This window comes from Oncorhynchus gorbuscha, linkage group LG15 (assembly GCF_021184085.1).
Source record: "Oncorhynchus gorbuscha isolate QuinsamMale2020 ecotype Even-year linkage group LG15, OgorEven_v1.0, whole genome shotgun sequence".
NCBI lineage: Eukaryota > Metazoa > Chordata > Actinopteri > Salmoniformes > Salmonidae > Oncorhynchus > Oncorhynchus gorbuscha.
In genome coordinates this window covers 19,101,967-19,128,966 of record NC_060187.1, presented here as the reverse complement: position 1 = coordinate 19,128,966, position 27,000 = coordinate 19,101,967, and the positions used below count along the sequence as shown (strand labels likewise).

Genomic DNA, 27,000 nt, shown 5'->3' with positions numbered 1-27,000 from the left:
GCTTATTAGTAATTGTAATAAGCAATTTCATTAATGTCAACTGCGTGTTGCCATGGGCTAAAATAGAACTCCTTTCTATTTCTGACGCAGATCGTGCTGAAAGTCCTGCCTCTCCCATCTCCTCATTGGTTTATAGGAGCAGGTACCCACGTGCCTCTCCACATTGGTTATACCCACGTGGGTGATTGAAAGACGAACTTTGTTGCCAATAGTCATGGTAATACTATGAAAGTTTAGATGCCAATCACCATATAAGTTCAAAGATGAAAAAGCCTGGAAGGAGGAGAGATGACTAGAAACGATTCGGTTGGCCGTTTTATGTGTGGATTAATTTGTCAGAGTAGAGGACCTTGTGCATTTCAGGTAAAATAACAACTCAATGTTTATATCCCAGGACAAATTAGTTAGCAACAGCAAGATAGCTAAATAGGACAAATTAACGTTAGCTAGCAAGTGCAAGCTAACTAGCTAAATTTCCATACATATTTAATGCTTTTCGACCTGTCCCCAAATGAATGTTATTGGTTCAGAGTTTGTTTTGATATTTTAATTGGTGTAGGAGGACAATGATGGCGCATGCGATGGCACGATGGCGCACATGCGCAGCCGGTTTGGGTTCTGTGTTAGGCTTTTAGAGGTTTCATGTTATCCATATCGTTGAGACTGTCTTAACCCTTTTTGCCGAAGTTTACAGACACCGGCCATATTCAACCGGTGTTGAGCGTTAGCAAATTCATCAGTTGTTCTGGCTTTGCCACACTCAGATGAGAGTGCTCTGAAATCGAACAGATAGCCAGAGCGAATTTACGAACGCACCCTAAAATTGAGCTCCATGGGACGTTCACAGCAATGGGAGCAGATGTTTTGATCAAGAGACATCTTTAGAAAATATACAAATTTACTCTAACACTAAACAACACTAAACATACAGATATGTATTTTACAGTTATAAGGTGAAGGTGAAATCTTATAGTTAGTTTTATAGCTTTATAAATACAGTATAATCAAATTAGAAGTCATTTCAACCCTTATTCATACAGTTTTGTTGAATAGGAAATACATCATATACTGTAAAATATTTCATATTTTCACATTTTTATCATATTTGTACTGTGTACTTGAGTTTGTGTCCTCAAAAGTGACTAAACCTCATCAATGTATAGCTATTTTAAACAGAAAGGTGGGAATGTATCCTTTGTTGTAGAAGGCAGAATTACTAATGTTTGTTTAATGTCAAGGTCCTCTAAATAATTACTTTTGGGATTACGTAGATTACATTTTTAGATGACATTTAGTTACAGTTAACTGTTTATAGTGGAAACCGTTGCTATGGGCAACTGTAATTCCACAATTTTGCCATTGCCCATCGGATTCACAATTGGACAGTTTATCTTGTCAGTTAGAGAAATATCATATTTTGATTCGTAAAAATCTACGTCAATTAATGTAGGTGCTATGTCATTGGTTATTTTGCATTTAAAGACACCGCCTCCTGGAATAAAGCCACGCGACGAGTTATTTCGTTTGTATTGTGTGAGTTGCGCGAATGCAAATTGTAAAATAAAACCGTGATTGTTTTGTTACGGGTCTTTCCTATGTTGATTTGCTCTCTTCCCATCCACCACAACAGACCCTGGCCTGCAAGTATTGGTGCAACAAGTTGCATAGCGTCCTGGCTTGATGATGGGAGAAGAACCTGCGACGAGGCAAGTGTAATGTTTAGTTGTGGGACAATGCTATGCTACAAACATAAACCGCTAGGCAGAACGAGCTCATCTATTCAATCCCAGTTCACTTGTTTCTAGTTTCGATATTGTTGCAACCATAGACACTATATGACACTGTCTGCTTGCCTTAGAAATGCCGTGACAATAACTGGTAGGGTTGGCTAGAGTAGAACGGGAGGAAAGTGGTGTTTTTATTTTGTACAAATGAACGGCCTTGGGACATTCTGTTGTAGAGAGCCAGAGATGTCTGACGCTGGCTCAGACGAGGAGTTGGCGCTTCCCGCACGGATGGAGGAGGGGAGTCACAACGGGAGTATCAGAAAGGTGAGGGATACGTAGTTGTAGTTCCAAAAACACGGTACTGTACCAACACCTTATATCTTACACGCTCAAACGGAAAATTGACAGCATATGCTATGACTGTACAATAATATAAAAATAAATACCAGATCAACTATGTACTCTTCAAAGTGATTTATTATTGACATGCATTTCCATGCAGTGTCATTACTGAATCGTTGACAGATTCATTGAGGGGTATCCTGGACCTGCATTGCGTTGCCTTATGTTGGTGAACTTTTGGTGACTTAGGTTGGGGGTCTGCTATTGCATCATGGGGGGTGGATTGGAGTAGGATACTGTCCAGTTGGGAGGTGTCATGGTACAGATGGTTTGTGGCTAGGAGAGCCTAGTTACCTTATTTCACCCCCTGCTGTACCCCTACTGTCCCCTGGCTTGGGTCTGGAGGGCAGCTATGGCTGAGCAGTGGGCTGGGGCCCTGGGTCTGGAGGGCAGCTATGGCTGAGCTGGGGCCCTGGGTCTGGAGAGCAGCTGGGGCAGTGGGCTGGAGGCTTGGAACTGGAGCATGACTTTGGCTGTGCTGGGAGGCTGGATCAGGGGACTGAAGCATGGCTATGGATGAGCTGGGGCTGGAGGCTTGGAACTGGAGCACGGCTATGGCTAAACTGGGAGAATAGGGGACTGAAGTAGGGGACTGGAGGCAGGCTACTGGAGCATGGCTAGGCTAGCACCCTAATCCCTACAAGCACTCTGAGGATTACTGGGTGCACGCTCACAAAACAAACAACTCACAGAGGGGGATGAAGGGAGGTGGGAGAGGGAAGGAAATGGAGAGGGTTGGTTTAAAGGGGGGGTCCTATTGCATCTGCCCACAGAACATCAACTGTCATTTTCTGTTCATTTCCTGACGATTGTAGGCCTACATGTTGGCAAGACATGTACATGTCTTGTCCTTTATCAGCAGACTGAAGGAAGACTACAGTAGAGTCAGGTGTCTAACAGGTGGCCCTGGGTTGAGACCCCAGTCCAGCTCTAGTTATAGTATGGTGCAACAGCATCATCAGACACTAGTACAGTCCTGATCTAGGCTCTGATCTCCTAGCAGCAAGTGGCAATTGCTCACCCCTTTACCAGTGACGATAGCTCACCCCCCTCTTCCCAGCCTCATGTCTTCTAAGATGAGATCTTAGAGCCCATCTTAGCCACTTATAGACGTGGTGGATGAAGTTGGTGTTGGAAAAAAGAGCACTGCTAACTTTTGGTGGCTGTATTTCTATGGTAGTCAGGTGTAAGGTATTCCGAGTCTCCTCCACTCCGTGGGCCGTGACGTCTAAGGACTTACCTCACAGCAGGTTACTGACTGAGTTCTACTGGGGCTGTGTCTCTTGGCAACCATCGCCACGGGGATCCTGTTGCCAATGTAATAGGCTATCTGATCCTAACTATGACGGAGGAGGGTGGTCTTAACCCTTTACACGTATGGATAGGGCCAAATTTGAAAGGTTTCAAAACACAAGAAATATGGAGAGCATATGCATAACCATGGTAGCAATTTAAAAGGAACAGTTTGGAGATTATGGGAACATTCAATTTAAAGGTGAGGACACAGCAGTTCACCTGACACAAGACTGAATCCAAACATTACACTGTTGAATTTCATGTTTATTTTAAATCTGAAAATACTCCGGATACATTCAGTAACATCAGAAAATGATAGGAGAATTTGGGGTGAGCGGTGTAACTGGTGTTTCCAAGTGGCTGCACACCTTATCTAAAGTATACACAGTTCCTAAGTCATTTCAATGCATTTTATGACTTAAAGAAGTGTTCAACTATAAGGTGCTTTTTCATGCTCTCCTAGCTGTGCTGTTAAGGAATTAGAGCATGTACACTTGTAGTGGGGTGGCAGGGTAGCCTAGTGGTTAGAGCATTGGACTAGTAACCGGAAGCTTGCAAGTTCAAACCCCCGAGCTGACAAGGTACAAATCTGTCGTTCTGCCCCTGAACAGGCAGTTAACCCACTGTTCCTAGGCCGTCATTGAAAATAAGAATTTGTTCTTAACTGACTTGCCTAGTTAAATAAAGTTAAAATAAAAAAATAAAAGTTGTGGTGTTTTTAAGCAATCCAAAAACAGTCCATTATAAATTACAATCTGGGTCAGGTGGGAATAATTTGAAAGCTTGTTCTATTGCCCACATGACTAGCTAAATTTATAAAATGCTGTCTTAGCTACTATGGCCTATTTATTGCCTTACCTCCTTACTCCATTTGCACACATTGTATATATATTTTTCTATTGTTATTGACTGCACGTTTGTTTATTCCATGTGTAACTCTGTGTTGTTGTTTTTGTCACACTGCTTTGCTTTATCTTGGCCAGGTTGCAGTTGTAAATGAGAACTTGTTCTCAACTGGCCAACCTGGTTAAATAAAATAAAAAGTGATAAGCTTTCACATGGCAATTCAGAGAAGCAGATTGTAATTTTGGTGTGCGATGAATAGAGTTGTGAGTGTGTTGTCCGCGGCAGATTTTCTTCATAATATAACAAAGCACAGGTTCAGGACAACCCAGGGTATAACGCCATGTCATCGTGTAACTGTACATCAAACATAGTAGTGATAAACGTTGACACTGTATATTACATGAGTTTTATGATATTGAAATGTGAAGTGCACATTTGGACCGTATAGATGTTTTGGTTTGCTTGTATGACAAAGTGGTATTTATTACAATCCTCAACGTCTCCTCTTTATAATCCTCAACGTCTCCTCTTTCAAAATGCATTGAGTCCTCGTAATTTACTGTATTTCCTTCACTCAGACAACAGTTGCTCAACTAGCGGTAGGGATGTGGGCAACTTCTTGTCGTGCGCAGTGCTGAAGATCAGACCTGCTGTCAGTCAAAACCCATACAGAGCTGTGAGGCGGAGACACTGAACTCTGGCGTCATGTAGAGCATGTTACTGTACAGCCATTATATTCCAATTTAGGTGCTTACCGGTGTTCAAATCTGCCATTTTTAACCCGTACACTAGTGTGAAGGTTTAATCACTGATACTTAATCAGGGAGGGAAACTAACGAGGTGCTCAGATGTATCTATTGCAGGGCTTTATGTAATCCACTGAAGTTCACCAACCTACCTGTTTGGCCAGGAGTACTCTGTTTTACCTGCAGATGGTGTTTAATTATTATACACAAATGCATGTAAACTAGAAATGCACATAGGGCCTAGACAGAAGCACACAGACAGACATATGTGCTTTAGCATGTTATGTGTTATCCACAATCTATTCCCCCCCACCCTTCTCTCCAGGGTTGTGATCCGTGCTCCCAGACCCAGCGCAGTAAGCTGCAGCACCGTAGAGCTCGTATCAACCAGCAGATCAACAAGGAGATGAGGATGAGGGCTGGGGCTGAGAACCTCTTCAGGTGAGCTGGGGTGGGTGAGGGAAGGGACGGGTCATTGTACCAGTGGACAAATATTGTCTCTTATCCTGTGTGTACACTCTCCTCCTGGGCAGCTCTGGGGCCACTTCCCACACTGTGGTGGGAGAAGGAACTCGGAGCCCCACTACCTGTGGAAACATTGAGCTGTATCACATATAAACACTAGCAGATGGATCTACCAAACTATTTTAGGGTGTATGGGGAACGCCCCCCAAAACGCACCACCTTGTTTTATGGCACTTTGTGTGTCTGTGTGGTCATTCGGCAGGTTTGATCAAGTTTATTTGGTATTTTCCCCCCCTCAGTTTTAAAGTGTTACTTGCCAGTTGGATGGTCTTATCAAACACACATACGGTCTCTCTGACCTGTACTTGTACAGTTATAATACAGCCTGTTCTCATTCTGTCTTCTTTAAAGTAATTCCGACTTTATTTCAGAGGAAGAAAGAGGCTGGTGGCAGGACATCAAAGCTGACCTAGGGTTTTATAGCACATCAAACCAACCTCTCTCAGGGCATTAGCGTCATTCTGATCCTTTCAAACAGTTCATCATTCATCCCACGCTTGTATATGTACAGTGTTACTGTGAGGGCCACTGAAGGACATGGTGTGTCTGAGTGGTTATGTAGAGGAGCAGAGCTATGGTACGTTGGACACTGTCTTTAACATCCACATTCATCCATCAGAGAGGATGAGGAGCAGGAGATTGGGGAGAGGAGACGTAGCTCTGAATTAAAGCAGAGCAGTGTGCTCCTTTTTTCTTTAGTGGGCTGTTTAGCTGCTGAGTCAGGCGGTCATAAGATGAACAACATCAAGCTAATTGAAAGAGAACCAACCCTCCCCGTGTGTCATCCCTCCCTCCCCTCACTTGTTTTTTTTTAGGTTTATGAAAAGCTAGCATAAGGGAAATAGAATAAGATTCTAGTCATTGAATTAGTAGAGATGTCATGCACCATGTATCCCATTCACCAGCTTTTTATAGTTGACTCAGAGTCCTCTGAGGCTAGGATATGACTCAAATGGCCCTACTTCAGAATTTGCTGTTTGGCCCTATAGAGACAACCACATAAGAGGGGTGGCTATGGCAGGGCTCTATGCTGACCTTTTTTACAAGGAGCACATGTGCGCTTAAATTGAGACATTCCAGGTCGCACAGTAAATATTTAGGCCCGTATGTATGCGTGTTAAATGGTTGCACTGTAGATATGACACTCCCACCCCCCCTAGCAGCACCCAGTCCAGTCCTGTCCCTTCCTTCCCCCTCTATTGAGACTGGATCACAGAGACACCTGGCGCCACCAATCAACAGGCTTTGTCTTGTCCAGCTGCTGCACCTTTCCATTCCCATGCAGAGAGAGATTTTCCTAGGGAGGGCAGCTGTCTGCAGGAATCTCATCTCTGGGTTTCAGTGGGAGACATGTTTATCCTCACCAGTGTCCCACACCCACATGTGTAATGGAAATAGTTCAGTGAACCATCTTTGGGTTATTAGTAGTCTAACCCCCTGCCTGATACCTGAAGACTTGCATTAGCTCCGACCAAGTCATTTGCATGATGCAGGACTCTCGGGTTCAACGCCAGACACACACACACACACACACACACACACACACACACACACACACACACACACACACACACACACACACACACACACACACACACACACACACACACACACACACACACACACACACACACACACACACACACACAATGAGTTGTCTGTGAACTGGTTTGTGGTGGTAGGAGCTAGGGTGAGGAGGGGAAAGGGAGTGACCGAGACTAATTAAGGATGATTGGAGAACCTAGAAGGGGAGGGGGTGCATCACATTAGAGCTTCTGATTGGCTGATGATGTCATGTGGCGGCATGCTGGTGTAACAGGACAGCGTGTTTATATACTGTGGGCTGGTGTAACAGGACGGCGTGTTTATATACTGTGGGCTGGTGTAACAGGACGGCGTGTTTATATACTGTGGGCTGGTGTAACAGGACGGCGTGTTTATATACTGTGGGCTGGTGTAACAGGACGGCGTGTTTATATACTGTGGGCTGGTGTAACAGGACGGCGTGTTTATATACTGTGGGCTGGTGTAACAGGACGGCGTGTTTATATACTGTGGGCTGGTGTAACAGGACGGCGTGTTTATATACTGTGGGCTGGTGTAACAGGACGGCGTGTTTATATACTGTGGGCTGGTGTAACAGGACGGCGTGTTTATATACTGTGGGCTGGTGTAACAGGACGGCGTGTTTATATACTGTGGGCTGGTGTAACAGGACGGCGTGTTTATATACTGTGGGCTGGTGTAACAGGACGGCGTGTTTATATACTGTGGGCTGGTGTAACAGGACGGCGTGTTTATATACTGTGGCTGGTGTAACGTGTGTGTGTGTGTGTGTGTGTGTGTGTGTCTTCTAATCCGGGACAAGTCTCCTGTTGTGGTTGAAAGACTGGCTCTCGTTGAGTCCTAATTGTCACCTGGCAAAGGGAGTGGCTTTCTCATCCAAGTTAATCACAGTTGTCTGTGCTTAGCGATAAGAGCGGTTTGACGTCTGTTCAGTTTTTGAAAAATAGTCACGTTTTTGATTTGGTTTAAACAAATGCATTGTGGGTTGCATGCTGTAACAACACAGAATAAAGCAATTAATAAAAGCCCCATGATGGCAGACTGCTCATTACTGCATATCACTTATTATCCATTTATTCACATTACTTTACATAAATAAAATACTTCCTTTGTGACATTTTTAATTTGATCATCTCTTCTCAGGCGGTGTCTCTGTCCCAACAAGTCATCCCATATAGACTAGTAGCTGGCTATAGTGCTGCTTTCTGACTGAATCACTATTTTAGTAGTTCTTCAAAGTAGATCAAGCATATTTTTATGACTTCTGAATACCAACAATGAATTACATAATATAATCTGACATGAACATGTTTGTTGCAGAGCCACCACTAACCACAAGGTAAAGGAGACTGTGGCTCTAGAGCTGAGCTTTGTCAACTCTAACCTGCAGCTACTGAAGGAAGAGCTAGAGGAACTCAACAGCAATATGGAGGTCTACCAGACCGAGAGGTAACATGTGAACAACAAGATCTCATAGTTTTACTTACAAATCTGATGTATTATGGATGAATGTCTTTTTTTAGGCATTAATTCCACGTGGTTACAGGGTTAAAATGGAAACAACTCAAGGTTAGTTAGGTATTCATTCCAAGTGGCTAATGGAAAATTCCACCTGAACTTTTGGTATTTGTTTCATTAGTCCATTGTTGACATAGACCCAAAATGTTTTGCTGGTCAGCAATCAAGTTGTCAAGATATGTAACTTTCAAAATACAGAAATCATCCCTGTGTGACGCATTTTGCATCATATGATGCGTCATACGGGGATGGTTTCTGTATTATGAAAGTTGTATATCTTGACAACTTGATTGCTGACCAGCAAAACATTTTGGGACATTATCAACAATGGATTAATAGTTTTTGGGTGGAGTTTTCCTTTACAGTTAGGGCTATGGTTTGGGGGAGGCTTTACAAAAACAAGGATGATAGTTCATGGAAACAGCACAAGTATTCTCCCGGCTTGTTAGAGCATTGTGAACTGCCATGGTGCCGTGATCAGAGTAGCGCTCTTCGCCCTCCGAGTATCATGAGTTCGCCCGTGCTGGGCAATAATATTGCTCTTTTTGTTTTGTGAGATCCGATGAAGGCATATCGCCGTTCTCAGGACCTTTTCTAAAACGTCCGAAATTGAAGTCTGTTTCTAGTGATCAGCCTGGTGTGAAAGCACACACCCTGGTGGGGGGCACAATGTGATGGCCTATTTGCGCTAATTATAGCCTAATGAGTTGCCTGGATTGCTAGTAAGGAAGCGAGGTGTGTTTGTGTTAGCCAGGCACAGTTCTGAGGTTTCGTCCATCCCAGCTGAAGCGCAGGGTCACAAGGGGGACAAATCCTGTGATTACTGTCATTAATTACCCCACGGGGAGGGGTGGAGTTAATGTGTTGTGGTCTTAGAGGAGTGAGGGGCTACTGGTCAATATAGTTAATCTAATAGTACAGGGAGACAGATGGGGATGGAGGTTTGTGGTTTTCTGTGGAGTTTTGTGACAAATGTCATTTAACACATGTGTTGGTGTCTCTCCTTAAGTGAAGCCATCAATGTTCCCATGATCCCACTGGGTCTGAAGGAGACCAAGGAAGTGGACCTAACTGTCCCTCTCAAGGTAAGGACGATAGGACCTTACGGCCTCCCTCAAGGTGAGGACAATGGATAATATCTCTCTTGCTCGTTCTCAGTACTCACTTTATTTAATATATATCTCTCATTTTTCTTCACTCTGTCAGGACGTTATCTGTGAGCATTATGGAGAGGACAGCTCTTTGTTTGAGAACGAGATCAAGGAGTTTATGGAGCTCAGACAGGTTAGATACCCTTGAAATGCTAATTAACTGCTCATGCTGTTGAAGATGCTGCCACCTAGTGGATTTATGACATTGAGTACGGTTACATGCAATAATGTGATTTACTATGGATGGTCAAATGAATATAATAGTTTGATTAAAACGTTTACATGCTTTGCAAGAAGAATGCTTTCCCTAATAGTCCTGTTTACATGAACACCTCTGACATCAGGCTACCTGATGACACTGATAAATGCAAAAAATCACCAATCAAAATAAAGGTTCTACCACAGCGGCCATGTTATTTTTGGGAATCATATTTGATTCTGAGTTCGGACATATAAAGTTTGTATGTGAAAATGACTTCTAAGACTTCAGTTGTTCCGAACTCGCGTCGCTAAAGAGGAAGGCTCTCGGCTGGTGCTAGCACATGCACCGCTGGAATGCCAATTTATATAAACAGAACTATTTAAGGTGTTTACATGTCCTAATGATTTGAAAGTTATCTCAGAAAACCAGGTGTTTTAATGGACGTACGTTTACTTCGATGTGGACTTTACGCCAATTAAGATGAGCAGAGTAAGGTGTTTAAACAATAGTCATGTAATCTGACTACCACCATAATCATTTTAATATCCAATTATTACTGTGCATGTAAATGTACTCCGTGACTATTGGCTGACTGGTTGCTTCTCAGTGGCTGTAAATATCTGTGTAATATGTATGTTGTTGCGTTGAGTGTTAATGTGTGTATTAACTGTGTTGTCAACAGGCCATGCGTACCCCCAGTCGTAATGAAGCCGGTTTGGAGCTTCTGATGGAGTATTATAACCAGCTGTACTACCTGGACCAGAGGTTCTTCCCCCCACACAGAACACTAGGAGTCCACTTCCACTGGTATCCACCCAAACCAGACGTGCGCACACACACACTGCAACCCACCGCACACACACACACACACACACACACACACACACACACACCTTCACGTCTCTTACTTCTCTCTAGTTCATGTCTCATCCTCTGTTTCTCTCCCTTCTCTCAATTCAAAGGGCTTTATTGTCATGGGAAACATATGTTAACATGGCCAAACCAAGTGAAATGGATAAACAAAAGGGAACCGTGAACATTACAATCACAAACACTCCAAAGGAATAGAGACGTTTTAAATGTCATAGATATTATGTTTGTGTATATATATATATATATATATACACAGTGTTATAATGATGTACAAAAGGGAAAATAAATAAACAGGCATATGGGTTTTATTTACAATGGTGTTTGTTCTTCACTGGTCGCCCTTTTCTCGTGGCAACAGGTCACAAATATTGCTGCTGTGATGGCACACTGTGGAATTTCACCCAGTAGATATGGGAGTTTATCAAAATTGGATTTGTTTTTGAATTCTTTGGGTCTGTGTAATCTGAAGGAAATATGTGTCTCTAAAATGGTCATACATTTGGCAGGATAGGAAGTGCAGCTCAGTTTCCACCTCATTTTGTGGGCAGTGAGCACATAGCCTGTCTTCTCTTGAGAGCCATGTCCGCCTACGGCAGCCTCTCTCAATGGCCAGGCTATGCTCACTGAGTCTGTACATAGTCTAAGCTTTCCTTAAGTTTTGGTCAGTCAGTGGTCAGGTATTCTGCCACATTGTACTCTCTGTTTAGGGCCAAATAGCGTTCTTGTTTGCGCTGTTTTTTTGTTAATTATTTCCAATGTGTCAAGTAATTATCTTTTTGTTTTCTCGTGATTTGGTTGGGTTTAATTATGTTGCTGTCCTGGGGCACTGTGGGGTCTGTTTGTGAACAGCACCAGCTTTGTTAGGGGACTCATCTCCAGGTTCATCTCGCTGTAGTTGATGTCTTTCTGGAAGGTTTGGGAATCTCTTCCTTTTAGGTGGTTGTAGAGGTTAACGGCTCTCTTGAATTTCGATAATTATCTGGTATCTACTTAATTCTGCTCTGCAAGCATTATTTGGTGTTTTAATTTTTGCAGAGCTTTTTTTGTGTGTGTGTGTGAAGTCTTGGTTGGTGAGCGGACCCCAGACCTCATAACCATAAAGGAAAATGGGTTCTAGAACGGATTCACTTATTTTTAGCCAGATCCTATTTGGTATGTTGAATTTTATGTTCCTTTTGATGGTGTAGAAGGCCCTTCTTGCCTTGTCTCAGATCATTCACAGCTTTGCGGAAGTTCCCTGGGGTGTTGATGTTTAGGCTGAGGTGTGGGTATAGTGTTTTGTGGGCTCTAGATTGAATTTGTACTTGTGGTCCTCGCAACTGGACCTTTTTTGGAACAACCATTATTTTTGTCTTACTGCGATTTACTGCCAGGGCCCAGGTCTGACAGTCTGTGCAGAAGATCTAGGTGCTGCTGTAGGCCCTCCTTGGTTGGGGACAGAAGCACCAGATCAGGCATTTGACTTCAGATTCTAGTAGGGTGAGGTCAGGTGCTGCTGACTGTTCCAGTGCCCTCGCCAATTTGTTGATATATGTTGAAGAGGGTGGGGCTCAAGCTGCATCCCTGTCTCACCCCATGGCCATGTTTAACTACACTTGTGTACATGGATTTTTTTGTATGTTGGAATGTTTTTCCCCAACACCGCTTTCCATCAACTTGTATAGCAGACCCTCATGCCAAATGAAGTCAAGCTTTTCTTTTTAATCAAAAAAGCATGGGAGGACTTTGCCTTTGTTTTGGTTTGTTTGTCAATTAGGATGTGCAGGGTGAGTATGTTGGAGGGTTTGTATTTTGTGCTGTAGTTCATTCAGTGTAATTGGAGAATCCAGTGGTTATGGCAGTCTTTTTAATAGTTGATATTCTAAGATTTGTGTTTGATCATGTATGTTTTTGCTGTGTTCTTTGTTATAGAGCCAAAAAGATTGGAGAAGTGGTTTATCCATACCATATTTATCCATTTGTTTTGGATGGACAACTCAATGTTTAGTGTTTTCCAAACTTCCCAGAAGTGGTTTATATTCTTCTATTATATTGAGCTGATTTCTGATGCATTGTTCCATCTCTTTCTGTAGTTTATTTCCATATTATTTGTGATTCACCATAGTAAAGTTTTAGGCTCAGGTTTTCTGGGTCTCTGTATTTGGTTGTATAGGTTTTTTCTTAGGTTTTTGCATTCTTCATCAAAATGTGTCATTGTTGTCAATTTTTAGGTTGTCTGCTTGACATTTTTAGATTTTATAGGGAAGCTGAGAGGTCATATATACGGTTTAGGTTTTCTACTACCACGTTTACACCTTTACTATTTCAGTGGAATGTTTTGTCCAGGAAGTTGTCTAAAAGGGATTGAATTTGTTGTCTACTAGGTTTCCTCCCTATTTTCCTTCCATCTATAGCATTTCTTAATATTATTCAGTTCCTTTGGCTTTGACGCCTCACGATTGATTATTGCTCTGTTCAAGTTGACTGATCTGATGAGGTGTCAGTGAGCTGTGGGAAGGCTCTGAGACTCAACTGCCCCTCCTCTCTCTCACACCTGCCCATCCCCCGCTCTGTCTCTAGGTATGACTCTCTAACAGGTGTGCCATCGTGCCAGCGTGCGTTGGCGTTTGAGAAGGGCAGTGTGCTGTTCAACGTGGGGGCTCTCTACACACAGATAGGAGCCAGACAGGACCGCTCTGCTACAGCTGGCATAGACCGGGCTATAGACGCCTTCCAGAGAGCTGCAGGTAACCACACATTCTTACACTGGCATTAACATGGCATGAGATGCGCACACACACACACACACACACACACACACACACACCTTCTGCTTTTACTCTGTCATTACTGTGTTTCAACATACTTGTAAAAGCTATTGTGTGTGTCCAGGTGCATTTAACTACCTGAAGGAGAACTTCTCCAATGCTCCCAGTCTGGATATGAGTGGCCCGTCACTATGCATGCTGGTCCGCCTGATGATTGCCCAGGTGCAGGAGTGTGTGTTCGAAAGAGTCACACTCACAACTCCGGACACGCACTTCATCACCAAGCTACAAGTGGCAAAGGAGGCCGCACGGGTGAGGGGGCGTGTCTGTCTGTGTGTCAAACATGTTATACCCACTGGTGCACAATACCTTGAGCCAGTGCCCTTGTTGAAGACTTCTCTTCCGTTCTGGTTAAGGACTATGTTCCATTCTCCTGACTTTCTCTCTTAATTACATTTCAAAGTGTTTTATTGGCATGGGAAACATATGTTTTACATTGCTGAAGCAAATGGATTACACAAGTTTTTAAAAAGTATATAGACATTTCAAATGTTATATTATTGGCTATGTACAGTGTTGTAACAATGTGCAAGTAGTTGAAGTATGAAAGGGAAAATGAATAACTAGATGAATATAGGTTGTATTTACAATGTTTGTGCTCCACTGGCTGCCCTTTTCTCATGGCAATGGGACAGAAATCTTGGTGCTGTGAAGGCACTGCGGTATTTCGCCTAACTGATATTGGAGTTGATCAATGTTTAATTTGTTTTACATTCTTTGTCTGTGAGCTGTCCGAAAATGTGTTTCTAATGTGGTCATACATTTTTTTGTCTGGCAGTTAGGAAGTGTAACTCAGTTTCCACTTCATTTTGTGGGCACATGGGCAAACCTGGCTCTCAAGATGCCGCGCTTTGGCGTCCTCTCTCAATAGCCTTCTATGCTGAGTCTCTACATAGTCAAGGATTTTGTTAGTCACAGTGGTATTCTACCACTGTGTACACTCTGTTTAAGGCCAAATAACATTCCTGTTTTTTTTGTTTATTCTCTCCAGTATGTCAAATAGTTCTCTTTTTGCTTTCTCATAATTTGGTTTGGTCTAAATGTGTTTCTGTCCTGGGGCTCACCTGGCTGAGGAGACTCTCTTCTCTAGGTTCATCTCTCTGTAGGTGAGGGCTTTGTAGTGGAATGTGTGGGCAATGCTTCCTTTTAGGTGGTTATAGAATTTAACAGCTATTTTCTAGATTTTGATAACTAGCGGGTATAGTCCTAATTCTGCTATACCTGCATTGTTTGGGGTTTTGCGTTTTCCAATAAGTATATTTTTTGCAGAGTCTCAATTGGGTGTTTGTCTAATTTGTGACTTTTTGATTAGTGAGTGGACCTCTGACCTCGCAACCATACAGGGCAATGGGTTTGTTAACTGATTAAAGTATTTTTAGACAACTCAACATCCCAATTAGGATCTATGTTCCTTTTTATGGCCTAGAAGGACCTTCTTGCCTTAGATCGTTCACAGCCTTGTGGAAGTTACCTGTGGTGTTTAGGCTGAGGTAGATGTAATAATTTGTGCTCTAGGGCAACAGTGTCTGGATAGAATTTGTTGTCTTGCCTACTGGACCTTTTTTGGAACACCGTTATTTTTGTCTTACTGCGATTCACTGTCAGGGCCCAAGTCTGACAGTCTGTGCAGAAGATCTATGTGCTGCTGTAGGCCCTACTTGGCTGGAGACAGAAGCAAATGGTAGACATTTGATTTCAGTAGAGTGGGCCCGGGTTCAGCAGACTGTTCTAGTGCCCTTGCCAATGTATTAATATATACAGTTGAACTATAGTTTTGCCAAGTCATTTAGGACCTCTACTTTGTGCATGACACAAGTAATTTTTCCAACAATTGTTCAGACAGATTATTTCACTTATAATTCACTGTATCACAATTCCAGTGGGTCAGAAGTTGACTGCCTTTAAACAGCTTGGAAAATTCCAGAAAATTATGTCTTGGCTTTAGAAGCTTCTGATAGACTAATTGACATAATTTGAGTCAATTGTAGGTGTACCTGTGGATATTTAAAGGCCTACCTTCAAACGCAGTGCCTCTTTGCTTGACATCATGGGAAAATCAAAAGAAATCAGGCAAGACTTCAGAAGAAAACATTTGTAGACCTCCACAAGTCTGGTTCATCCTTGGGAGCAATTTCCAAACACCTGAAGATACCACGTTCATCTGTACAAACAATAGTACGCAAGTATAAACACCATGGTACCACGCAGCCGTCATACCGCTCAGGAAGGAGACGCGTTATGACTCCTAGAGATGAATGTACTTTGGTGCAAAAAGTGCAAATCAACCCCAGATCAACAGCAAAGGACCTTGTGAAGATGCAGGAGGAAACGGGTACAAAAGCATATATCCACAGTAAAGCGAGTCCTATATTGACATAACCTGAAACCTCAGCAAGGAAGAAGCCACTGCTCCAAAACCACCATAAACCAGCTAGACTACGGTTTTCAACTGCACATGGGGACAAAGATCGTACTTTTTGAGAAATGTCCTCTGGTCTGATGAAACAAAAATAGAACTGTTTGGTCATAATGACCATTGTTATGTTTGGAGGGAAAAGGGGAGGCTTGCAAGCCGAAGAACACCTTCCCAACCTTAATGCTGCCACCCGCGTGCTTTATGTTGTGGGGGTGCTTTGCTGCAGAAAAGACTGTTGCACTTCACAAAATAGATGGCATCATGTGGAGGAAAATTGTGGATATATTCAAGCAACATCTCAAGACATCAGTCAGGAAGTTGAAGCTTGGTCACAAATGGGTCAACCAAATGGACAATGGGCCCCAAGCATACTTCCAAAGTTGTGGCAAAGTCCAGGTATTGGAGTGGCCATCACAAAGCCCTGACCTTAATTCCAAAGAGAACTTGTGGGCAGAACAGAAAGTGTGTGTGAGCAAGGAGGCCTACAAACCTGACTTAGTTACACCAGCTCTGTCAGGAGGAATGGGCCAAATTTCATCCAACTTATTGTGGGAAGCTTGTGGAAGGCTACCCAAAACGTTTGACCCAAGTTAAACAATTTTAAAGGCAATGCTAACAAATACTAATTCCCACTGGGAATGTGATGAAAGAAATAAAAGCTGAAATAAATTATTCTCTCTACTATTATTCTGACATGTCACATTATTAAAATAAAGTGGTGATCCTAACTGACCTAAGCAGGGAATTTTTACTAGGATTAAATGTCAGGAATTGTGAAACTGAGTTTAAATGTATTTGGCTATGTAAACTTCCGATTTCAACTGTAGGAGCCGCACACTTAAGTAAATATGGATCCAGATTGTCAGCGCCTAACGATTTCTTACGATCTATAGCAGATCGTGCAGATAAGACCTCATCTTCTGTGACTTTTTGGAAATTAATAAACGGGCTTACAGTTTTCCACATCAGCTGAAGGCCGAGGGGCTGAAACAATAGACCGGTCAGGATCATGTTTGCCCTTTTTCTTTTAAAGAAAACCAGCAGAAATAAAGTGCTTATTAAAAACATCACAGGTTTCAGTTCAGTCACTGATTCCGATGTAATTTGCTTCGGCAGGGACGTTGAATTTCCTCGTTTAAGTGAGTTAAAGGTTTTCCATAATTTAGAGGGATCACCAGCAGACTATCATAGCACTAAGAAAATACCTAGATTTTTGCCTATTTTATTCCTCGAATGCATAAAAAGCAGCCAATCAGCTGTTTCACCAGTTTTCCTCACCAAGGCCCATGCTTTATTATTTTGCAGGAAAATGATTTTCAAATGAGAAGAACCCAAGGATTAGTTCGTTTTTACATTTTGTAAATGTGTATCCGGAAGTTGCTTTAACGGGCCGGGCAGTGTTTATCAGCCATGGAGGTAGAAATCGACTAAAAGAAATTGGGTCCATTATGCAGTTTACGGATAAAAGCTCTGAGAAATAAAGGCCATGGATAAAGCCTTGTTCGGAGAAGTGTTTAGTTTCTTTAGAATTATACAGTCAGGTTTTTTTTAGCCTAGTGTCTCTGATACATGTAATAGGGCAGTCGTCACTGTCATTTGCAAATAACCCCCTAGCTATATGAGGTGTATTTAAGATAAGGTCTATTAATGTCTTTTTTTTCCCCGTTTGTTTTCCCCCAGATCTTTTGGATTAGGACGGGTAGGTATAGTTAATTACAAATGTCTTTAAGTGATGCTGGCATCAGCCAGTCCAGATTAAGATCTCCGATTTTTAATAATTCAGAGTTTTCATAATTACACTAACTCAAACATTTTGCATAGAGCAGATACTGGAGCTGAGGGTGGGCGATTAAACTCCCGCTAGCGTTAATGCATTATGACCAAGGACCACATTTAGAACTAAGCAGTCATACTGTCTCGGAACAGAAGTTGAAATGGACACCGTGACATCTAGGTTGCATTTAACATAGATGACAATACCTCCACCTCTGCCTGCTCTGTAGATATTGTACCCAGCTAACAGAATGCTTTTCCAACAGTCTTGAAGGTGTTCCCACATATGCTGAGCACTTATTGGTGGCTTTTCCTCCACTCTGCAGTCCAAATATCCCAAACCATCTCAATTGGGTTGAGGTCAGGTGATTGTGGAGGCCAAGTCATCTGATGCAGCATTCCATCACCCTCCTTGGTCAAATAGCCCTTACACAGCCTGGAGGTGTGTTTGATCATTGTCCTGTTGAAAAACAAATCATAGTCCCGCTGAGCACAAACCAGATCAGATGCGTATCGCTGCAGAATGCTGTGGTAGCCATGCTGGTTAAGTGTGCCTTGAATTCTAAACAAATCAGACTGTCCGCAGCAAAGCACCATCACACCTCCTCCATGCTTCACTGTGGGACTGTGGGAACCACATATGCGGAGATCATCAATTCACCTACTCTGCGTCTCAAAGACATTGCGGTTGGATCCAAAGTCGCACATTTGGACTCATCAGACCAAAGGACAGATTTTCACCGGTCTAATGTCGGCAGGTTGCCTAGTGGTTAGAGCATTGGGCCAGTAACTGAAAGATTGTTAAATCGAATCCCCGAGTTGGCAAGGTAAAAATCTGTCTTTCTGCCCTTGAACAAGGCAGTTAACCCACTGTTCCTAGGCCGTCATTGTAAATAAGAATTTGTTCTTAACTGACTTGCCTAGTTAAAAAGATAAATGAAATGCTCGTGTTTCTTGGCCCAAGCAAGTCTCTTCTTATTGGTGTTCTTCAGTAGTGGTTTCTTTGCAGCAATTTGACCATGAAGGCCTGGTTCACGCAGTCTCTTCTGAACAGTTGATGTTGAGATGTCTGTTACTTAAACTCTGAAGCATTGACTTGGACTGGTAACTCTAACGAACTTATCCTCTGCAGCAGAGGTAACTCTGGATCTTCTTTTCCTGTGGCGGTCCAGATGAGAGCCAGTTTCATCATAGAGCTTGATGTTTGTTTTTTTGACTGCACTTGAAGAAACTTTCAAAGTTCTTGAAATGTTCCGGAATGACCTAGCTTCATGTCTTAAAGTAATGATGGACTGTTGTTTCTTTGCTTATTTGAACTGTTCTTGCCATAATATGAACTTGGTCTTTTACCAAATAGGGCTGTCTTCTATATACCACTCCTACCTTGTCACAACACATCTGATTGGCTCAAACGCATTAGAAGAAGGAAGAAGGAAAGAAATTCCACACATTCACTTAACAAGGCACACCTGTTAATTGAAATGCATTCCATACCTCATGATCCTGATTGAGAGAATGTGCAAAGCTGTCATCATGGCAAAGGGTGGCTACTTTGAAGAATCTCAAATATATATTTAGATTTGTTTAACTTTTTTTTGTTACTACATTATTCCATATGTGTTTCATAGTTGTGATGTCTTCACTATTATTCTACAATGTAAAACATTTTAAAAATGAAGAAAAAAAATCATTGAATGAGTAGTTGTCAACTTATGACAGAAAAAATAAATATGGGGGATTCGAAATGATGCAGACAATTACATTGATGGAAGCAACAATCTCTGCAATATTAAAGCTGATTTAAAAATGTATGGAATAGCCAGTTAGAATATACAGACCACAAATTATATCATTTCATTTCGTATACCATCAACACCAGTCCTTTTGGGGTTGGAGGGTTTGTATTTTGTCCTCTAGCTCATCCAATGTAATTGGAGAATTCAGTGTGTTGTGGTAGTCTTTAATAACAGATTCTACGTTTTGGAAATAATCACGTATATATTTTTGGTTCATGGTTAAATGGCCGATAAGGTTGAAAGCTCCTCATGTTTGTTGAGTGTGTTCCAATCTTCCCAGAAGTATTTTGATTCTATGGAGTCTTCAATCACAATGATGTTTTCTTATGTGCTATTCCTTTTTTTCTAAGTGTATTTCTGTGTTTTAGTGTTACACCATAGTGAAGGCGTAAGCTGCCGTTGTGGTTTTGTGTTTTTTTTGGGGGATGGGTTTCTCATAACTTAAGAAAGAATTTCACATTCTTCATCAAACCATTTCTCTTTGTTGTGTTTTCTGCCGGAATTCAAATTGAATATGTTAGCTGAGGGGTCGAATATTGTTCAAGCGTCCTACTGCTAAGTTTACACCTTCCCTATTGCAGAAAAACATTTTGTCTAGAAGGGATAGGATTTGTTGTTGGCCAAAAGTTTTTTGGTAGGTTTCTACACTGCCACCTTTCCATCTACAGCATTTCTTAATAGTGTGCAGTTTGTTCTGTTTCGATGCCTCACGATTGAGTATTGCTCTGTTCAAGTAGGTTGTGATTTGATAGGGGTGTCAGTGGGTTGACTGAACGCTCTGAGAGACTCTGGGTTGAGGTCAGTGATTAAAGTGGTCTACACTACTACTGCCAAAAGATGCGCTATAGGTGTACCTACCATAGGAATCCCCCTCGACGCCTACCATTGACTATGTACATACCCAGCATGCGACAAAGCTGCAGGAGTTGTTACCTGTTTTTGTTGGTCATGTTGTAAAATGTTCCTGTTTTGACTCATTTAATAGTGTGTTAGGTCTGCACTATACCAAGTTAGCATACCTCCTGAGTCCCTTCCCTGTTTCACACCTGTTAGTTTGGTGGATGGGACTTCCAGCTCTCTGTAACCTAGAGGGCAACCAGTGGGTCCGTCTCCTCTATACCAGGTGTCTTGTTGGATCACAATGTCTGTATTCTGATTTCTTTGAAGTTCAGGTTCCTGCTCTTTAGGCCAAAGGCAGATGACCTCAAAGCCTGGAATTGCCAAGGACTGTGTTCTATAAAGTGTCTAATGTTGTTAGTCATGTGGTTTTGCTTCAGACCAGTAAGTGTGAGCAGAGCCTGCTGAGCATCTCTCTTAATCTCTCTCTAGGTATCTGATGTGTATAGCTTGGTGCTCCAGACCATGTCTCAGACCCTTGTGAAGGACTATGTCCCGTTCTCTTGGGCCTCCATGGTTCAAGTGAAAGCCGAACACTTTAGAGCCCTCTCCCACTACAATGCTGCTGTCGCTCTCTGTGACCACACCCGTAAGTACTTGTTTGTATCTGTTAAGGATGATGCTTTAGGAGAACATACGTGTGTGCAGTGTGGTCCTGTGTGTCTCAGTTGGTGCGAGCATGATGTGTGGTGGATTCCCCCCCCCCTGCACATACATCAAATGGATGCAGTCATTGTACTGTATGTCACTTTGCATAAAGTGTCTGTCATGTTCTGTAGAGTCCATTGAGGAAGGGGGTGACGAAGAGTCGGCGAAGGCTCTCTTCCAGTTCCATGTCAGTAGTCCTGCTGGACCCCCACTCAGCCAGGTGCTCAGAGACCCTGAGGACAGACGCAAACTGGGTGAGTACACACAAAGATATTTGATTTTTGTGCATGGTCATTGTGAGTACCTACTAAAGCTCCGTGTGTGTGCTCACGCTGTAGGGAAGGCCCACCTGCGTTGTGCAGTGATCAGACATGAGGAGGCTATGAGAGTACATGGTCTATGTAAGATCCTGAGGAAGATGGATATTCTACAGGAGGTGCTCTCTTTCATGTACAAACGCTCCCTGGACAAATACTCCGAGATGGACCGAGAGGATGACTTTGATGAGACCGCAGAGGCCCCCGAGATACACTGTGAGTGAGGGAGGGAAGGAGTGGTTTTTGTGAGTCAGTGAGTGAGAGGTCTGTGTATTAGAGCTACTGAACATACAACATAGTAGTAAGTGATTGTTGTCCCTCAGCTCAAACCCAGCACAAACCAGACATCACACCACCCAACTTCTCCACTGTCCCGGTCACTGACATCTTCCAAAGGCTGGTAAGAGAGAGAGACTAAACATTTTCTTCGTCATGATTAAAATCATAAGGTTTTGAAGTTGATGATGGTGTCTCTGTGTGTGCGCTGCAGGGTCCCCTGTCAGTGTTCTGTGCGAGGGCACGCTGGGGGCCGGTGCGTGTGGTGAGTCTCCAGCGAGGGGACGGGGGTTTGGGGCTGACTCTTAGAGGAGACTCTCCTGTCCTTGTGGCTGGGGTGGTGCCGGGGGGATGTGCCCAGGTGAGATGGAAGCACCCCGTCTCCTCTTAACCCTCTGCTTTTGTATTTCCTAAGATTCTCCAATGGAAATTGTACAGTTTTTCATGCAGCAATGAAATATACTGTGTGTGTTCTCAGGAGGCAGGTTTGAGGGAGGGGGACTATATAGTGGCAGTGGATGGAGAGGACTTTAAGTGGGCTAAACATGGAGAGGTGGTCCACATCCTGAAGAGCTGCAGCGACAGAGGAATACAACTCAGCATCATCACACTGCACACACACGATACACAGGTAGGGGTGCTTGTGGTTGTGTCTTTGTGTGTGTGTGTGTTACATCTCATTAATGTCTGTGTGTCAGGGCTTCACAGCCCAACCATTTTATTTGCATATGTGCCTAAATCTTTGGCTTGTGCGACCTGGAATTGTTATTTAGGAGCACCAGTACGCCGAGAAAGATTTAATATTTCAAATATTTGTCATCGTGCACCTACATCACTTTGTGTGCACCTACATTTTTCAACTTAGGGGCACGTTCCCTTGTAACACACACTAAATTGAAAAATGTAGGTGCACATGAAGTGATGTAGGTGCACGATGACAAATATTTGAAATATTAAATCTTTCTCGGCGTACTGGTGCTCCTAAATAACAATTCCAGGTCGCACAAGCCAAAGATTTAGGCACATATGCAAATAAAATGGTTGGGCTGTGAAGCCCTGACACACACACAGACATTAATGAGATGTAACACTATCTTTCACATCTCTCATGTGTGTGTTCAGGTGGATAGGAGGCAAGTGATGCTTTCCCCCAGTGGAGACGAAGCGAACGCTCTGCAACGGACCACGGGCAGGGCTAAGGGGCAGCGCACCGCCCCCTTACTCAACTGGAACAGGAAGAAGACTGGGGGAGGAGGCAGAGCCACCAAGAGACTGGGCAGCATCTTCAGTCTGCCATTTGGAAACCTTCGGGACTGTGAGTCCATGTACTGAGGGCACAGTAGACACGTTAGTCTATTCCATACAGTGCACTACCAGCCAATAGTAGTGCACTAGAGAATAGGGTCCCATTTCAGACAGTGCCATAGATAGACAAACCACTCAGCGAATGACAGGTGGACATGTTACAATACAAGGATGTTTTGTAAATGACTGAATATTAAATGTGTCATTGCAGCAGGGCAAGGAGAGGAAGAGGAGGTTCGTAGGAAAGGATGCTTGGTCCAGATTACAGCAGTTTCAACTGCAGAGAAACAACCGTTTTAGAAAGCAGGTGACTGCATGTATCTGTCGCTGAGGGAGTTAAGACATGTTGGGGCTCAGTGTTGGGGCTCAGTGTTATTGTCGCTTACGATTATAAGGATCGAAGAAGACTTGGAGACTTGAGGTTAGGAAAAGGGTTAGGCTTCGCTTCAATGCCACAGAAATGACCATGGATCAATGGGTGTAAATTTTTCTATCAAAAAATATATATATATATTGGCAAACACCCCTAATGGTGTTCTGCAATTGCTCTACATACATGTACTGCATGTATCTGTCGCTGAGGGAGTTAAGACATGGAAATCCTGTCCCAAAATGGGCTAAATGTTGGGGCTCAGTGTTATTGTCGCTTACGATTATAAGGATGGAAGACTTCATGTCAAACTACAGCCGCTGATCCAAAGACCACCTGTCTTAATCAGTGAAAATATAGTTGTATAAACACTGATCGCCTTTCGTGGAGAATAATAATGCTTCATATACTTTCAATGCATTTTTTTCTGCAAAAGCTGGGTAAATGCTCCCATAAATAAAAGCTGGGTAAATGCTCCCATAAACATAAACAAAAGCTGGGTAAATGCTCCCATAAACAAAAGCTGGGTAAATGCTCCCATAAACAAAAGGTGCACAAACAGCTTTTACATTTTTTTTGCATTTACCCTCCACTACACCACTGGTCTTAATGTTAAAAACATGTTTTACTGTATCCCAGAGTCCTGCTTTCCCCCTCCAGTTCTAACAAGGTCACTCAACTCTCAACAGTAAAAACAACAAGGACATCCATTCAGGACCTGGGTTGAGTCCTCACTTCCTCAAGTTAGAGCATTGTGCAGAAGAGAATGTATAGCTGTAGCCGTAGCACTGCATTCCATTCTCCTACCAGTCTTCTAGAGTTGTTGATGTAGAGTACAAATGACTACCTTCAAAGTACATCAATGGTTCTACACTGAGTGGACAAAACATTAGAAACCCCTGCTTTTTCCATGAGACTGACCAGGTGAATCCAGGTGACAGCTGTGATCACCTGATAAATCCACTTCAATCAGTGTAGATGAGCTGAGGAGACTGGTTAAAGAAGGACTTTTAAGCCTTGAGACAATTCACATGGATTGTGCTTGTGTGCCATTTGAGGGTGAACGGGCAAAACAAAAGATTTTAAGTGCCTTTGAATGGGGTATGGTAGTAGGTACCAGGCGCACCGGTTTGAGTGTGTCAAGAACCACTATAGCTGCTGGGTCTTTCACGCTCAACAGTTTCCCGTGTGTATCAAGAATGGTCCACCAGCCAACTTGACACAACTGTGGGAAGCATTGGCGTCACCAGGCCAGCCTCCAGCCACACTTTCAACACCTTGTAGAGTCCATGCTCCAACGAATTGAGGCTATTCTGAAGGCAAAAGGGGGTCCAACTCAATATTTTGAAGGTGTTCCTAATGTTTTTTTCACTGTGTGTGTATTAGTTTTTCTACTGATGTTTTATACCACATTCTTACGCACTGTGACTTCATAGGTGCAGAAAAACAAATATGGTGTAATTCCAGACCACAATTTGGGATGTTTCTTAATATGGGTGTTCCCTGCTATCAGGAAATGCACATTGATACCTGCCATTGGTCAGTTCCGGTGTTATGAGACTGATGGTTTCTCAACACATTATTTGTTTACATAGCAGGTTAGGTGGATTTGTGAGCCATGTTTGGAGACTGAGGTTAGGAAAAGGGTTAGGCTTCGCTTCAATACCACAGAAATGACCATGGATCAATGGGTGTAACTTTTTCTATCAATAAATATATATATATTGGAAAACACCCCTAATGGTGTTCTGCAATTGCTCTAAATACAGGTAACTGCCAAAAATAAAGGCAACACCAACATTAACTGTCTTAATAGGCTGCTGGGCTACCACGAGACGCCAGAACAGCTTCAATGCACCTTGGCATAGATTTTATAAGTGTCTGAAACTATTGTAGGAATGCAGCACTAATCTTCCTCAAAATATTCCATTTGGTCTTTTGTAGATGGTGGTGTAAAACGCTGTCTCAGGCACCGCTCTAGAATCTCCCATAAGTGTTCAATTGAGATGGCCATGGCAAATGGTTTACAGCATTTTCATGTTCATCAAACCTTTCAGTGATGACTTGTGCATGGGGGCATTGTCATCTTATTGGGGCAAAGACATGGTAGCCAAAATAAGGGCCAGTCTAGCATTTTTGTACATGACCCAAGTCATGATGGGATGTTAAATGCTTAATTAACTCTGGAACCACACTTGTGTGGAAGCACCTGCTTTCAATATACTACAGCGTATCCCTCACTTACTCAAGTGTCGCCATTATTTGGGCAGTTACCTGTATCTTGTTACGCTGAAATGGTTTATGTGGTACATTAGGGGATATACGAACTTAGTTGTCCTACTACTGCTCAGACCAACACAGCACACACATTTTAGAATAATAATGTGTTTTTATAAAGACTTGTATATGTCTGCTACTAAGTGGTTGAAGATGAGAATGGACCGTCTACCAAGTAGAATCCACCGATCAAGTTAACTTAGCAGCATAGACGAAAGCTTATGCTACATTTAGCAAGGCCACTTTTTAAAACTTTTTTTTTCATTTTCAACATTTGGACACCCAAATAGTATTTTGATATTCCAATATATTTAATATTATTTTCATCTCAATTATGAATTTTAGATGTGTTTCTGATTTGTGAAATCTGTCTACTGTGGTGTTTTGGTTGTGTGTTTTCGTGATTATTTTAGATGTTTTGTTAATTAAGGGATTTGTACTGCTTTCTTTTGTTTGGGAACCTGAAAATCATGGCTGGCTGCTAATAAAATCAAGTGTGTGTGTGTGTGTCTTTTGCAGACTTTTCTCAATTAAAGGAGTGGATCACTGATTTTTCTCCATTGATGGTAACAGCTTCTCAGGTTTGTCATGTTCAGTTACATAATTGTAGGTCTGTGGTAACCAGCAGGTGTCACTATAACCCTGGTTATTGTATCAGATATTGCCAGATAAGTTTGAGTCTTTTCATATCAAATTTTATTGGTCACATATACATATTTAGTAGATGTCATTACTGGTGTAGCAAAATGTAACCCATCATTAAAAGAATCATTGCTATTTATGAAAAATGCTTTGATCCATTGATGTGTGTATTGTACATATAATAGGTTATACATGTCTATGTAACACAAATCTCATTAAGAAACCTGCATGTAAATATTAGAGAGAGGGGGCCTTTGAGAGCTGAAAATGGCTCCTTTTTTTTCTCAGGTCATAGACAGTCCCAATCTCGGCTGTCCCATCTCTAGATGTGGGGACACCCCTTCAAGTTAGTGTATTCAACTATTTCAGCCCCACCAGTTGATGACAGGGTGTATAAAATCGAGAACACCACAACGTTCACCGTGGCACCCTCATTTCCAACTAATCAGTTAGGTCAACTGTAAGTGCTGTTATTGGGAAGCGGAAATGCCTGGAGCAACAACTGCTCAGCCGCGAAGTGGTACACCACACAAGTGTAACCGATGTGAAATGGCTAGCTAGTTAGCGGTGGTGCGCGCTAATAGCGTTTCAATCGGTGACGTCACTCGCTTTGAGACCTTGAAG

General features: G+C 42.5%; 1 protein-coding gene across 2 annotated transcripts; it reads left to right on the top strand.

Moving 5' to 3' along the window:
- The first annotated feature begins 1,504 nt into the window (after positions 1–1,504).
- rhpn1 (rhophilin, Rho GTPase binding protein 1) lies at positions 1,505–26,522 on the top strand. 2 transcript variants are annotated; one of them, XM_046299663.1, is made up of 17 exons: positions 1,505–1,533; positions 1,631–1,706; positions 1,961–2,051; positions 5,343–5,458; positions 8,429–8,557; positions 9,636–9,711; positions 9,833–9,910; positions 10,662–10,786; positions 13,412–13,578; positions 13,724–13,911; positions 20,974–21,130; positions 21,321–21,443; positions 21,528–21,722; positions 21,830–21,906; positions 21,997–22,143; positions 22,261–22,413; positions 22,905–26,522. In XM_046299663.1, the coding sequence occupies exons 2-17, from the start codon at positions 1,681–1,683 to the stop codon at positions 23,112–23,114; spliced, it is 2,058 nt and encodes a 685-aa protein (XP_046155619.1). In that variant the 5' UTR covers positions 1,505–1,533; positions 1,631–1,680; the 3' UTR covers positions 23,115–26,522. The 2 variants fall into 2 exon arrangements, with proteins under 2 accessions (XP_046155619.1, XP_046155618.1); XM_046299662.1 differs by lacking the exon at positions 1,505–1,533 and having other exon boundaries at positions 1,543–1,706.
- The last annotated feature ends 478 nt before the right edge of the window (positions 26,523–27,000 follow it).